The following is a 17,500-nucleotide window of genomic DNA, read 5'->3' on the forward strand; positions in this document are numbered from 1 at the left end:
CATGAATTTACAAAAGTGAGAAGATAGTTAATAAATGCAATTATACTACAGGTCGACAACTCTTCATTAACTGGGGAATCAGAGCCTCAGTCACGAAATATTGAATGTACCTCTGACAATCCAATTGAGACAAAAAATCTTGGTTTTTTTTCTACTAATGTGGTTGAAGGTGATGGAGTTGGGATTGTTGTTAAAATTGGCATGAAAACAGTTATGGGTCGCATAGCAAATCTTGCATCAGGATTGGAAGCTGGAAAAACACCAATTGCTGCTGAGATTGAACATTTTGTTCATATTATTGCTTTTGTCCCCACATCTGTTGGATTAATTTTTTTTATTGTTTGCATGAGTCTCGGTTATAATTGGTTACAGTCTGTTATCTACGTTGTTGGGATAATCGTATCAAATGTGCCAGAGGGTCTACTTCCTACTGTTACTGTAAGTGACCCTCTTTTCTAGAAAGTGCCTCAATTAAGAATAAACATAAATCTTTATCATTCTTGTTTGTGTTTTTAGGTTTGTCTAACTTTAACAGCAAAAAAAATGGCTAAAAAAAATTGTTTAGTTAAAAACTTACAAGCTGTTGAAACACTTGGAAGTACTTCAGTTATTTGTTCAGATAAAACTGGGACATTAACACAAAACCGAATGACAGTGGCGCATGTCTGGTTTGATTTGCATGCTGTTGAAATAAATACAACAGAAAATCAGTCTCCCTTTAATGAGCAACAAAACTCACCAACATGGCAGGCACTTGCAAGAATTGGTGCATTATGTAGTAGAGCTGATTTTAAAAGTGGTCAAGAAAATGTTCCAATAATGAGGTTATTATAAATATTTTTTAAAAGTTTGAGTCTATTTTCTGTGTATTTGTGTATTTGCATATATATTTGCATATATGTGTGAATGCATGCATATATAAATAAATTCATTCATGCATCTATTTACACATATTTGTTAAGTGTGTTGAATCTGAGTTGTTTTCATTAACTTTGACTATTTTTGATTGCTGTGTGGCTAATAAATTTGATTGTCTAGCAAAATACTAATAGAAAAATGTAATAATGCATGCTAAATGCACTATAATGCATTATAAATACACTTTTTTTTTTCAAAACATTTAAAATACCTTGTTTTATTTGCTTTTACAATAGGAACTTTGACTTTTTTGTTATATTATATGTTATATTTGTTGTTTTTTTTTGCTCTGTTTTCAAAATATAGTTAATTACAAGCTAGCTAAATTTTTTAAAATTTTTCTGATTTGTTTAATTTTTTGTTTAAAAAAATTATTAAAAGAAAAATCACTTCCCAAAAATGTATAGTGTGAGGAAAAAGTATGGTGTGGAAAAGATTGATGAACTAAAATATTTTGTTACTAAAGGATTTTGCTTGATAAACTATTATTTATGTCAAAAGTTACTGATTGCTGATATTTGAAATTTATAATGTTGATAAAGATATATCAATATACTGATGAGATGGTATATCAATATGCTAATGTTGTTAAGACTGGGTAAGAAATGCAAAAAATGTGAAATATAGTATTTTATTAGTAAAAATAGTCTCTACTAGGTTCATGAACACTAATGGTTGTTTAAATACAAAGATGTTCCGCAGAAGAAGAGCAAGAAGAGGTTGTTGTCTATGAAACAATTGCAAAGTTAAAAAAATCAATTTTTGTTAAAGTATCAAATTTATCAATTTGATAATTTAATAAAAAATACTCAGTACTATTTAATGCAAAATTATCAACCCAAGAGATAAGACTTTTCTTTTATAGACTTAACAAAATAGCTGGAATTCTGATTTGGATAACAGGTTGTCAGGAAAAGCATCTGGTTGTAAAATTATATTTAAAATAGCTTTAACTTTTTCCTATTTAAAAAAGAAAATGGTATTATAGAAATTTATTTAAACCACACACATGTGTGGAATCATTTGCATTCAGATTACTAAATCATCTTAAAAGTTCTAGAGATTTTTAGAAAATCTAAAAAAGGTTTTGAAAAAACTAAAACGTTGACTAAATCTTTGATCCTCCTGCTCTACTGTGATTTTTAAAATGTGATAACAAAACGTTCTACTATACATTAGGCCAAAACAATGATGCAAGTTCTATTGCTCTAGGCATATGTCCTAAACTTTTTACATAGAATGACATGCTGTTTATAACCATTAACTCTTTATGATCTGGAAATATTTTTAAATTTATTGAATGAGTTGTTAATCACAGTATTAAAGTTATCCTTGTTTAAAAACACTCTTTTTCTTTCAGTAACCTCTGTAGTACAAATTTAGTCCTGTAATGTTTCTCGTTTACATTAATAATCTTCCTAATAATTTTACCTCCGAAATGGCTGCTGATTACACACCTGTTTACTTTATAAAAACCCTTCATAAAAAGTCATTACTTTTTGATTGCTTAATCAGAAAACTTGAATGTGGACTCAATTGTGACAATTTTGTTACAGAAGAAGTGCAGAAGCAGCTGCATTGGCTAATAAGTTTTAACCCTAGTTTTAACTCAGTTATAATAAAACTCAGTTTACTGAGTTTTGTTAAAAGTCTTGAGTTTTAACAAAATTCATGTTTTAAAAGTTTTTACTGCTTCTAACTATTACAGTATTGTAAGTAGAGTAACTATTACAGTAATTATTTTATTGTTATTATTACAGTTCTTATTTTGATGAATGGCAAAACTCTCAGTGAGCCCTCTACTTTATGGCTCATCATACATATATAAAATAAACCCTCTACAAATATAGATGTAGATATATTACCAATAGTGACTCATTATGGTATAGGAAAAGATATCAATCACATTGTTGTGAAGCATTGGCATATTATTAGAGATGACCCCTATTTAGCAGAAATATTTCCATTGATACCTACCTATTTCAATACAGCATCGATTAAAGATATTTTAATACATTCGGCCCATGGATAATGCATACATATGAAGTTTAGACCATTTTTTTTATAAATTTTAGTTATTTGATGTTTGAATATATTACTATTCTGTTTATTTTTAATATGTCATTACCTTTGCGTTAGTCACACATCCATATCTATTTTACTATTTTTTTTATATATTATATGATATTTATTTACGTTTAGACTATATTTTAGGCTCTACCCAATACCATTATTATGTTATCATGTTTATAAACTATACTGTTATTATATAACAATATTATGTTATAATACTGTTATTATCTTATAATCCTTTTATTAGTTTTACCACATATAATTTATCCTATACCACTATTGAATTTTTTGATTATTTTTGTAAGATTATAGTTCTATTATTAACTGTTGAACTATAAATTTCCCTAGAGCATGTTTTTAGCCAATAGTATTGCAAGTATTTTTATTCGTTTGATGTTGCTAAGTCACTTTGTTATTGTTAGCACTGCTATGTCTTCAATTAAGATCTTATATTTCTTGATTGGAGTTTTGTTTTCAGTTTCACATCTGTCAGATACGATAATAAGCTGTCCACTTCTTAAAATAAATTTTTTATTAACTTATCAAATATGGTAAGATACTTATCTTTTTACTATTTATATCTTAATGTGTATTTACACTAATAAAAATTTTTTTACACTATATATTACTGTTTATTATTGTTAGATTAATTGGATATACTTTCTGTGCATGTTTGTCTCTATATCTCCAATTTTTCTAAAAATTATTGGTGTTGCCTAATTTTGGTAGAGGTGTGGGTGATTGGCTTTTCTGTAGTGAGGTCTGTTTTATCGCAATAATGACTGATATGATGTAGACTACAGTATCTAATAAAGATAGCAAGGATGCATCCCTAATGAGCGATGCTAGCCATTTTTATCAGGTTTTTCGAAACATCATTGGTGAATATATTGTGGCCCTGAGGATGAAGTTTCACTTACATTAGTCCACTACTTAATTTCAATAGGATCTTACAACGTCAATATTTTTATTATCTTTCTACTTTCCCTAGTTGGTTTTTATATGTGTATGTATATATATTTTTATATATATTCATATTTATGTTTGTTTATATTTATATATATATATATATATATATATATATATATATATATATATATATATATATGCATATATACATGTGTGTATGTACGTATATAGGTATGTATATGTTCATATTTGTGTATGTATATATGTATATATATGTGTGTGTGTGTCTATATGTATATATATATATATATGTGTGTATATATATGTGTGTGTGTGTGTATATATATATATATATGTGTGTGTGTGTGTGTGTGTCTATATGTATATATATATATGTGTGTATATATATATGTGTGTGTGTATATATATATATATATGTGTGTGTGTGTGTGTATATGTATATATATATGTGTGTGTGTGTGTGTGTATATATATGTGTGTGTGTGTGTGTGTGTATATATATATGTGTGTGTGTGTGTGTGTGTATATATATGTATATATATATGTGTGTATATATATATATATGTGTGTGTATATATATATGTGTGCATATATATATATATATATATATATATATATATATATATATATATATATATATATATATATATATATATATATATATATATGTATATATGTGTGTGTATATATATATATATGTGTGTGTGTGTGTGTATTTGTATGTGTATGGGTATGTATGTGTGTATATGTGTATACATGTATATGTGTATATATATACATATTTCAGTACATTGTCTTTACTTTATTTGTACACTATTTTATTTAATTGTCATTTAATTTTGTTGTTGATTTTATTATATTTTTAATGTTTATTATCTTGTATCTACATGAACATCTATAGCTTAATTGGTTAGAGTGTCAGCCTGATAATCCGTGAGTTCCAGGTTCAATTCCTGCTCTGAGCATATTGCGGTAAACTTAATATTTTATCTTTGTATTTTTTTATACCTTACGCGTTGGTTATAATTTTCCATTATGAGTCTGAGTTTATAATTTCTATTACATGTGTGATGTCTAAACTATCATTATTTTTTTTTTGATATACGCTTTACATTAATATCTTTGTTTTGCCCTAAACATCTGTTCAAAATATCTTTTTAATTTTATTTTTTTTATCCTTTCTCTGTTCCTAATTTTTTCCTTATTTCACTTGGGCTTAACAGCTCGGTCTAGTCTTTGAAGCATATTTTTACATTTTTAAAAATAATTATTACAGTATTGTCGTTCATATTTTGATGAATGGCAAAACTCTCACTGAGTCCTCTACTTTACATCTTCTTGAATTATCATTCACTACTGACCTCTTATGAAAACCATAAATTCATTTCAAAGTTGGCATCAGAAAAAATGGCTTATCTTTATTTTGTTTGCCATTTACTTCCTCCTGATTTAATTATCTTCCTTTTTACTTTTATGATGTTTTTTCTCTTTTAGACAAGATCAAAAAACACTACTTATTCAATATAAAATCTTTATACAGATAATGCCTGATATATTAGTAAAATAAATTAGGCTGTTTTTCTATTGAGCCCTGATTAATTAAAGTATAAACAAAATTTAACAGTTCAATATAAAATAAATTTAACATTGGAAATGAAGTCGAATCTGTTCTAGCTGTCAAGTTTGATCTTCTATTTTTATTAAATTGCATTTTTTTTTCAACAACTACTACCATACCACAAGGAAGTTTTGGTTGATAGAACAAGGAATAATAACTTTTGCAACTTATGAGCGCCCGCAGAATTTTTTGATGTTTCAGATAGGACACTTTCACACATTGTGAAAACTCCAAATCTAGGTATTTTCATACCTATGGCAAAAAAAAGGCCTTGTAAAAAATTGGGATGCTGGAGGCCTGGGAACAAAAAAAGCCTTAAAACACTTTCCCCCTGCCCAAACATCAAGGCACTAATGTAGTAAAATTTTCAACTTTACTATTTTAAACCAAATTTTAATTTATCAACAGATTTTAAATTTCATGCAAAAATATTGTAAATTATCAAAGTTATGACCATGCAAAATTTATAACCCCCTCATTTTGGGGGTGTCAAAAAATTTGCCTGGTAATAACTTTTGTTATTTACAATATTTTTCTACAATATTTTTCTTACAATATGTTTCTACAAAATCGAAAATCTGTTGATGAATTTAAATTTAGTTTAAGATAGTAATGTTAAAAATTTTACTTCATAAGTGCCCTCGCGTTTGGGCGGGGAGCAAACATTTTAGGGCTGTTTTGTTCCCAGGCTTCCACCATTCCAATTTTTTGCAAGACCTCCTCTTGACATAGGTATGAACATACTTAAGTTTGAAGTTTGCACAATGCGTGAAAATGTCCTATCTGAAACATCAAAAAGTCCTGTGGGTGCCCATAATTGAGTATGCATATATATTGTTTTGGGCAATACAAGAAAAGCAAGGTTTGTTGTGATTCTAGAACAAATTTATTTGAAAGATTTTTATAAAGGCATCTTTTAATATATATGTTGATAATATATTATTATATGTTAAAAAAATTTGGTTTTGTAATGTAGAGAATGTATAAAATGTCGAGTAGAGAATGTAATGTAGAGAATGTATAGAATGTCGAGTAGAGAATGTAATATAGAGAATGTATAGAATGTCGAGTAGAGAATGTAATGTAGAGAATGTATAGAATGTAATGTATAGAATGTATAGAATGTCGAGTAGAGAATGTAATGTAGAGAATGTATAGAATGTAGAGTAGAGAATGTAATGTAGAGAATGTATAGAATGTCAAGTAGAGAATGTAATGTAGAGAATGTATAGAATGTCGAGTAGAGAATGTAATGTAGAGAATGTATAGAATGTAGAGTAGAGAATGTAATGTAGAGAATGTATAGAATGTCGAGTAGAGAATGTAATGTAGAGAATGTATAGAATGTAGAGTAGAGAATGTAATGTAGAGAATGTATAGAATGTAGAGTAGAGAATGTAATGTAGAGAATGTATAGAATGTCGAGTAGAGAATGTAATGTAGAGAATGCATAGAATGTCGAGTAGAGAATGTATAGAATGTCGAGTAGAGAATGTAATGTAGAGAATGCATAGAATGTCGAGTAGAGAATGTAATGTAGAGAATGTATAGAATGTCGAAGTAGAGAATGTAATGTAGAAAATGTATAGAATGTCGAGTAGAGAACGTAATATAGAGAATGTATAGAATGTCGAGTAGAGAATGTAATGTAGAGAATTTATAGAATGTCGAGTAGAGAATGTAATGTAGAGAATGTATAGAATGTCGAGTAGAGAATGTAATGTAGAGAATGTATAGAATGTTGAGTAGAGAATGTAATGTAGAGAATGTATAGAATGTCGAGTAGAGAATGTAGAGAAATCAAATAAAACAATAGTAGCATTTTTCAATCATTTATTTTGGAGCATTATTGTTATATTTATGTGATAAAGAGTTATATCATCCTTGTGCATTACTTTTTAATCCTATTCCTCATATTTTTTATATTTTATCTTTTTATTCCATTTCCTCTTTTAATTTTTTATCCTTTATCCATCATCACCCTACTTCTTTGGTGAAATCATATGAAAATTAGATTAAATGTGCAGGAAAAAATAAGAAAAATGATATTATCTTTCCAATATCTAATACACTGTATATGCGTAATGTATATCTACTATAATAATATATCTTATATATCGCTAACTTATATATCTATATACCATGTTTTCTAATTACTTTATACTTGATTTAGATGTTTATAGTTTTAAAAATGTATTTAAAATGTATGCAAGTATACAGTGTACTTTTATTTTATCAGTATGACCTGATTGACTTTTTTATTCCCTAAAGAGATTTGTCATTTATTTTAAATTATTTATTAGAAATGAGCTCAAGATATTTGTAGGATAACCAGGATTTGGTGTCCAAGCTACTGAATTATAGCAACCAATATTTTTTAAGTTTTGTTAGATGTTAAGAACAAAAAATTAATTACTCATGTTGTATTAGACCAAGAATTTATTAGCATGCTTAAGTAATTCATTAAGTGAGACTAATATTTTTACAATAGTCTAGGTTTAATGATTTCCAAAAAGATTAGTGAACGTTATTGTTAAATTCTATTAAAGTATTAATTCAAGTATAAACCAGGTAATTGACAATATATCTCTTTGTTTTCAACTTTCTCCCTTTCACGTTAACAATGGCAAATTAATTGTGATTATCATATATTTATATAAAAGTTTACAAGACTGATGCTGAACTGAAATGCTGACTGAATGCTGACTGATGCTAAAAGTTTTAAAATTTAAAATTATTATTAAACTTATTATAATTAAATACTATTAAATATAATTATTATTATTATAATTAAGTTCAAAAATATTTCAAAACAATCTTGAATGTGACAGTTTTATATGTGTTATTTAAGTTTGAGTATTTTCAGAAAATTTTAAAAAATTAAAAAAACATAAAAACAATAATAATAGAAGATTTAAAATAATCTTCAGGATACCTACAAAACCTTTTTATGTACCAACTTATGTTTATACTTTTTTATGTACAAGCAAGTTTAATTGTTTTGCCATAAATTTGTCATTTAACTTAAATATATTTGTATCTGTAGAAAAGATTGTACAGGTGATGCATCAGAAGTAGCCATTTTAAAGTTTATTGAAAATACTGTTGGAGGCGTTATGAGCATGCGCTCAAAAAATAAAAAACTTGCAGAGGTTCCTTTCAACTCAGCTACTAAGTTTCAGGTGTCTGTTCATGAGTTAGAAAATATAAATTCTTCTCCTGATGCATCAATATATATTGCTGTTATGAAAGGTGCACCTGAAAGAATCTTGGAAAGATGTGCATATGCTTTAATTGATGGAAAGGTACAACCAATCGATGAAGAATTTATTGAAACATTTAACAAAGCTTATGCCACTCTCGGTATGTTAATGCTTTCAATTTTATTTTTTATTATTTTATGATTTTATTTTTTATTATTTTATGATTTTATTTTTTATTATTTTATGATTTTATTTTTTATTATTTTATGATTTTATTTTTTATTATTTTATGATTTTATTTTTTATTATTTTATGATTTTATTTTTTATTATTTTATGATTTTATTTTTTATTATTTTATGATTTTATTTTTTATTATTTTATGATTTTATTTTTTATTATTTTATGATTTTATTTTTTATTATTTTATGATTTTATTTTTTATTATTTTATGATTTTATTTTTTATTATTTTATGATTTTATTTTTTATTATTTTATGATTTTATTTTTTATTATTTTATGATTTTATTTTTTATTATTTTATGATTTAATATGTTCGTTATAAAGTTGTTAAATTTTTTTTAAACAAACAAGGAGATATCAAAGATATTAAATAATAAAAATAATAGGATTTTTGAGCCACCTAATTAATTTTGATGAATTTTTTATTGTTTTAAAACAAATTTATCTTGTAAAACAATAGAATTTTTCTTTGTTTAGTGCAGACATCTTAAATAAAATTTTAAAGAACAGTTGTCATAAAATATTGTGATAAAAAGTTTTATTCAACAAAAATTGATTGTCTGCTGCAACTTTGCTCTTATGCAGCTGTTGCCATTTTTGTTGATATTAAATAAGATCAGGCCAAAAGCAAGGCATTATCATGCTTTCATATTATAGATATTAGTCATTTCGTTAAATAATCTTTCAGGTATACTTTGGAGTTCATGTTATCGTTCATGAAAAACTGCTTTTAATGTTTTCAACATTGTTTGCACTTTTGACTTTCTGGAAACTTTTGTTGTAGCAGTTTTTGACTGCATTTTTAGCATTTGTTGAAGACTGGAGAATGCAATAAAAAATAAAAAAAGCAAATTAATTAGGACATAGTGATTTTTAGGCAACTTGTCCGAAGTTGATTTTCTCAGTTTTACTTGCAAATACATTTTCTACATTTACAATCAAGTGTTTGTATATACAATAAATTATATTTTGTATGTATGTATGTACATATATATATATATATATATATATATATATATATATATATATATATATATATATATATATATATATATATATACATACATATATATATATATAGATATAGATATATAGATATATAGATAAATAGGTAGATAGATCTTTTAATATTTTTAGGTGGTTTTGGTGAGCGTGTATTAGGTTTTTGTCATTGCTATCTTCCTCAAGATCAATATCATGATGGTTTTGCATTTGATTCTGAGGAAACTAATTTTCAACTTGATAAATATTGTTTTGTGGGATTGATGAGTATGTTAGATCCCCCCAGACCTTCTGTGCCAGATGCCGTTAGTAGATGTAGGAGTGCTGGTAAGTAATATAAATTTGTAGGTTTTTTTGTTTAAATTAAATTAAGTTTAAACTTACTTTAAGTTTAATAATGTTGTATCCCATGATTCAATCTCTAATATAGGTATCAAAGTCATCATGGTAACCGGTGACCATCCTATAACAGCAAAAGCTATTGCTAGAAGTGTTGGAATTATATCTGAAGGAACTGAGACTATTGAAGACATAGCACAAAGGTTAAATGTACCAATTGAACAAGTCCAAACAAATCAGGCAAAAGCATGTGTAGTGAGTGGAAGTAGGTGATGTATATGTATATACATATATAATTAATAACAATTTCATTAATTATATATGTATATATATAAATATACATATATAATTAATGACAATTTCATTAATTGTATATATAAATATATATATATATATATATATATATATATATTTATATATATATATATATATATATATATATATATATATATATATATACATACAATTTCATTAATTATATATGTAAATATATATATTTATATGTTATGTTATTATATGTTTGTGTGAATGGTAATGAATAGTGTACTTTTATTAATTATATATGTATGTATATATAATATATATATCGTCGGGGATAGTGCAAAACCTTGTAACTAACATTGGATAATACCGCGTATCTACAGTACATTTTTTTTACTGGAAAAGTTTAAAATTTGAAATTTTTTTTATTTCAACAGATTTTGGTTTCATTTTAGTATAAAGAGTATTATTCATGTTTTTTGTAATGTCAACAATAGATATTTGTTGTTAAAATTATTAATATCCAAATATGCTAATTACAGTTACGCAAATTTGCACTATCCCCGATGATATATATATATATATATATATATATATATATATATATATATATATATATATATATATATATATATATATATATATATATATATATACACACACACACATTAGGGTTATGACTTTTTTCAACCCCATGCGTCTGTACTGTCTGAGTACCCCCATGCGTCTGTACGAAATGAGCTATTATTTGCATATCTTTTGGAAAAAGTTCACCCTGCCTTTGAAAAATCAATTTTGACATAAATTCGATTTTTCAAAGGCAGGGTGAACTTTTTTCAAAAGATATCCGAATAATAGTTCATTTCATGCTTTTTAGGTGAATGTTCATCAAACTACAGTACAGGAGCATGAGGTTGAAAAAAAGTCATAACCCTAATATACATATACATGGGCGGCAGTTTTTTTTTTGCCAGCTTTTTTTTTGTTTGTTTCAGATTAGACACTGTCACACATTGTGCAAAGTCCAAACTTAAGTATGTTCATACCTATGCCAAATGAGGAGGTCTTGCATAAATTTGGGATGGCAGAGGCCTGGGAACAAAAAAAGTCCTAAAACACTTGTATCCTGCTCCCAAATGTAAGGGCACTGATGTAGTAAAATTTTCAATTTTACTATCTTAAACTAAATTTAAATTTATCATCTAATTTTAAATTTTGTAAAAAAATATTGAAAGTTATGACCATGACCATCCAAATAGACCCCCCAAAATGAGGGGGTATGTCATAAAAACTTTTGCTGCTTATGATAAGTGATCGGTTGCCTCTATGCACAGTCGCCAAAAAGCTGTTTTTCAAACATTTATTTATAAATTGTATACTAACATGCAGTTGTATTAATTGAAGACGGTTTTAAAAAACTTTTAAAGTGAAGATCTAAAAATACATTAAACACCAAAACATACCTTTATTTTCATTGCAAAATAAGGATGATAACCATGTCTTTTAATAATGATAAGGCAAAAAAAAGTTAGTATAACTTAAATTTTAGGGTAATATTTCAAAATATGTTATTTTCAGTTAGAATACTATTGCTATTTAATTTGCATCAATATCTATTGGAATTATGAACTTGCATAGCTTATCACAAACAAATGGATAAGATAATCTGTATTCTGTTGTGTTTTTTAAATTGACTATTTTGGAAATTTTCTTGATAGTCGAGTTAGTATCAATTTTTATTGTTGCATTTTAACTCTGAAAATCAAATTAGTTTGCACTTTGATGGTGTCATACTGGTCTATGGTCCAAGTAGATTTCTTTTAAAAAACACAAGGAAACTCGCTGACCAGGAATAAATAAAACTCTATACAAATGCTGTTTGTTTACATCACTAGTTATTGTTGTTGCAATTTTTAAAGTAGCACCAGGTTTGTCCACCAGGTTTGTTCCACTTTTTTTGTATTAAAGTTTTTTGCACAAATCTACTTGATGTGCTGAAAGAAGAGTTACAGTCATAAGAATTTTGCTTTTGATTGCGACTTTATAACAAGTTTTGCTTTTGATTGTGACTTTACTAAGTTAATGGAAAAAAAAAACATAAAAATGTTTGTTTTTTTTCCATTAACTTGATAAATCCTAATGATGCTATTTTGGAAATTATATATATAGAATGTATTGATGCATTCAAAAAAAAGACAAAACATTAAATCATTCACTAGATCCAATGGCCACACTCTTATTTATTACACTTGCATCATCATAAAGGGTAATCCAATATCAGGCATCCAAATTACTCATGCTTCCATTGCTAAAATTATTTCTCACTTGAATTTCACCAGTCTATAGTCTGGACAACATATCTTTTAAAAGTGTTCTCCACAAGTTCTTCATTGCTCTAAACTATTTATCAAATGGTTAACTGAGTCTTGTTTTCCTTCCTGCTAGAAAATAACATCTGTTCCAATTTTAAAAATTTTGGAGATTACTCCAACTATTGTCTAATCAGTCTTTGAATCATCAATTAGCAAACTTTTAATATTTCATCTTAAGCCTAAAAATTTACTCTCTGACAACTAATGCAGATTTTAATCTTCTTGTTCTATTGCTGAACTGTAAATCTTTATAACAAAAAGATCCAATTATACATTAGATGGGAGCAGTCAGGAGCAGATGCAGGATTTTTTATGGGTGATGGCTATTTTTTAATGTAACCCTATCCAACCTGGGGAGTGGGGTAAACGGATAACCGTAATTATGCTCAACCAGCAAGTCAAAAAGTCTGTCTAATTTTAACTTTTGCGTGCTTAATACAAAAGTAGATGAAGGGGGGGGGGGGGTGAAGGGGAATAAAAACAGAGGTGGAAATTTTAGTCAAGATCTAATAAGTAGGGTATTAATAAAAGGGTGGATGGGAATTTTTTACAGAACACAAATAAAACAACTTGATTCTCATCACCGACTGATAATAAAATTCTTTTTAATTTTTGAGGCTGGTTTACATTGATTTCTTTTTTAATTTTGAACTTTTTTGTTGATAATAAGTTAAAATCAATTAACACTCCCTGTTCATTAATTTTTACTTGTTATAAGTTTTATTAAACTTGGGGTGGGTAATAAAACTTTCTGATAAATGTAGGAGACATTGTATTAATCATGCGAGAGTACTTTTTGTTTTTAATTACTTATCTAAAATAAATTAATAGCAAATTTTGCCTTGGCTTTTCTGTTCATAAGTTAGACATTTAATACTTGTCTAACTCACTTAACGAAGTGCAGCAACAAGAAGGTAAGCCATAGGACTTAGCACTTCATCTGTAATTGTCATGTTGCCTTAGGTTAGCCCTCCATTTCTGGATTCTTTCCTTTTCTTGATAGGCAGTTGATGTAAAGTATTAGTCTTGTTAACTTAGGTTAGCTCTCTATTTCTGGATTATTTTTTTTTATTATTATTTAATAATAATAATAAAAATATATATATACATATATATAATAATAATAATAATAATAATAATAATAATAATAGTATAGTCAAGTCAATAATCAAAAAAGTAACTATTACACAATAATAAATTAGGTAAAAATTTTAAGTGTTATTTCCCTGAAACAAAAAAATGTATTTAAAATCCTTTTAATATTAGGAACTATTACTTGATGAATAGACAACAAAGCTAAAGAATAGAATCTTGACTCTGCAGCTTTGTGTATAAGTTTTTAGCTTGCATATAACAGAAATGCTACACTCACAATTAAATGTAGAAATAAGTATTATTCCCATTATCAAAAAACCTTCCCTAAAATTTTGAAAACCCCTTATATCAATAGTAAAGTATCTGTAACAGTTAATGGGACAACAGGTTGACTGTTCCAAAATGTTTTCCCCAAATCTAAATCCGCATAAATCAATGTAGGATGAGGCATACCTGTTATATAAAAATGTAGAAACTCAAAAAAATCTATCACAAATTTCTTTATTTTTTTTTTTTTTTACAACAGCTGCATGAATACCAGATAAACCTTTGTAAATAATCACTTTACCATCATTAAACATATATTCTAATTCATTGGTTAAATAATCTAGAAGAAGAGATGTAATGAAATGTTTATAATAATCTGAAATAGTGTTTGAGGGATAATTATCTTTATATATTTGTCTGCCACACAACCTTGGTTTCTCAAACATCAAGAGTCTTAGCTAGATCAATAACAATTAAGTACCAGTCAGTATGATAGGCATCAACATTTTTTTTATAGATCCATATTTTGTGTTTTTAACACTTAATTCCATTACACTGTCGTGGTATATCCAATGTTTTAGTTTGTAGGACAACAGTGATGGCATAAAAGTAGTCCATTATTTGTTTTGTTAAAACTAAACTTACAATAAAGGAAAAATTTGTCATAAGATTTAAAAAACATAAAGCTTTGGGCGATGTATCAATATTATAGTTCTTACCTATATTGATATTTACTGTTATCACAGTGACTTGAAAAAAGCAATGTCATTCCAACCAAGAAAAATAATTGTTTTTATAATTGGAATTATATTATTTCGATTACTTAGAATAAGTTTATTTCTTATACTATACTAATGTCAACTTCAATAAGGTATTGTTTTGAATTAGATCTAGATTGCAACATATTAAGACAATGCATAGACATTTGGTGAAATCAACAACTATCATTGTGATCTGTATAAACACATTGCATTACCCCATATTGTGAAAGGTTTTTGAATTAAGTTGATTATTGATGTATTGTTTGAAATATTACTACTAAACAGTGTACCTGGAAAACGGTATGCTCCATCTTTAATCTGTGAATAAGCTAACCACAAATATTTGAGTAGCCATTTATGTAAAAATGATCAGTTTTTTTTGTCACCGGAAACAGGAAAAAACAAAAGATGATAAATAATTTGCTAACTCAACAATAAAGAATCATCTTTGCCAGCATTTAAATGTTTTGCTCATAGTAAGTAAAAATATCATAAAAAGGAAGGTTTGAAGACTGATCTGATGTACAAAGAATACAAGTACGCAAGATTGGATTAGGAGTAACATTAACATTTGAACCTGTGATTTTAATTTCATTATCTTTGCAAAATTTTATTTGAGATTGAGCTAATGGTTTTTTTTTTTTTTAATAAATTTTTCGGAGGTTGACAATTTAAATTAAAAACTATTGTAGTACCAAGAGATTGTGACAGAACACTTGATAAAACTGAACATGATCCTTTTTCTAAATCACTTTTGAAATTCTTCTTTAGACATAAAACTTCTCTTTTTTCAATAACAGAATGACAAAATGATTAGGTGACCATTTTTTATTAGGTTACATTGGTTTATCTTTGGAAATAGAAGAACAATCAGTGTTACACCATAAAATGTTCAAAATGTCTTTATTTGCTTTATGATTATCTTATGGAAAAATACTTACATTAATTAACTTTTTATATTTCTTAAGGCCCAATTCAGGATATAAAGACCGAATCTGCTCATTTAATACTATAGACAATCCAATTAAACAAAGAAAAGAAGCAAATTTATTGTTTCAACAATTAGTATAGGCTTCTTTTTTTATAAGATCAGAAATATTTATATCTTTATATTTAAAAAATTAATCAGAAATCTCAAATGAAACACATGTCAAGAAAACACTAGAGAGTAAAGAAAATTTTTAAGATTTTATCGGACTCAAAATCATTGGATATGGCTGAGTAAAACGTTGCTTTCTCAAATAACTCAAGCAAAGTAAGGAGTAAAAGAATCTCATGTGTTTCATCTGATGAGTTAATCAATTGGGTAGCAGTACTGTAAAGATAGTTTCCAGTTTCTATTGACCTAAAATATATATATATATATACGCATATATATCAATCTGTATATATATATATATATATATATATATATATATATATATATATATATATATATATATATATATATATATATATATATATATATATATATATATATATATATATATATATATATGTATCTATATATTGGTGCATCTATCAATCTGTATATATAACATATACAGATAGATAGATGCATAAATATATTAGATATAGATACAAGAAATAATATTTTGTAAACAAACTAAAACAAAAAAACGTGTTTAAACTCTTACTTTAAAGCAATATAGCCTTCATTTTCTTTTTGCACTGGAATGAAAACTTCCATTTTGTAATTTCTTAAAGAGAGAAGATTCTTGTTTATAACAAGAAACGTTTTGTTTAATATTTTAAGATTGCTAGGAAGCTTTTCCTTGTATGTGTTAATATTAGGCAAATGGTTGGCTTTAATGGCATTAGATACTAATGAGTCCATAATTGCAAATGAAAATAAACTAAAATTAATCAGAATTACCATATGCACTAGAGTTAAGTATTTTAACTATTTTTGATAAATTTAGCTTCATTTGAATAGTTAAGTTTTTTTTTGAATAACTAAGGCTTTATGCGAATAATTAAGGCTTTATTTGGAATATTAAAGGATTCATTATTATATATAAACAGAACCGAGAGAACCTTTTTGATTAAAAATTCCTGTAAATTTTTGTTGCTGTTTACCATAAAATCAAATGAGAAAGGAAAATCTTTTCAAAAATATTTAAAATAACTGTTTTTAACAAATTTCTTTAGTTTTTATTTAAAGTTAAAAAGTCAAAAAATAAAAATAAATAAAAATACCTTTAGTTTTAAAATTTTTCTTTATTTCTAAAAAATAATTGTATGTTACTGGGGATGGTGCACATTAATTTCTGCACAACTTTTATTGTTATTTTTTTGTTTTTGGTTGACCATGCCTTAGCAATTCTTGTACTGAATTAATAGTCATGCCTGTTTTACGCAATTATCTTTTTTCAATACCCCAATATTTTTCGATAGGCTGGAATTATGGGCAATTTG

General features: G+C 26.5%; 1 protein-coding gene across 1 annotated transcript in view; it reads left to right on the plus strand.

Annotated features, from left to right (window-relative positions):
• Nucleotides 1-17,500, plus strand: part of LOC100209230 (sodium/potassium-transporting ATPase subunit alpha-like) — a 62,503-nt gene that overhangs the window by 20,428 nt on the left and 24,575 nt on the right. The window contains exons 5-9 of the mRNA XM_065793729.1: nt 52-438; nt 517-824; nt 8,586-8,902; nt 10,123-10,314; nt 10,418-10,591. Of these exons, the coding sequence (XP_065649801.1) occupies nt 52-438; nt 517-824; nt 8,586-8,902; nt 10,123-10,314; nt 10,418-10,591 (1,378 nt within the window). The remainder of the gene's footprint in view (nt 1-51; nt 439-516; nt 825-8,585; nt 8,903-10,122; nt 10,315-10,417; nt 10,592-17,500) is intronic.

This window comes from Hydra vulgaris, chromosome 03 (genome assembly GCF_038396675.1).
Source record: "Hydra vulgaris chromosome 03, alternate assembly HydraT2T_AEP".
Lineage (NCBI taxonomy): Eukaryota > Metazoa > Cnidaria > Hydrozoa > Anthoathecata > Hydridae > Hydra > Hydra vulgaris.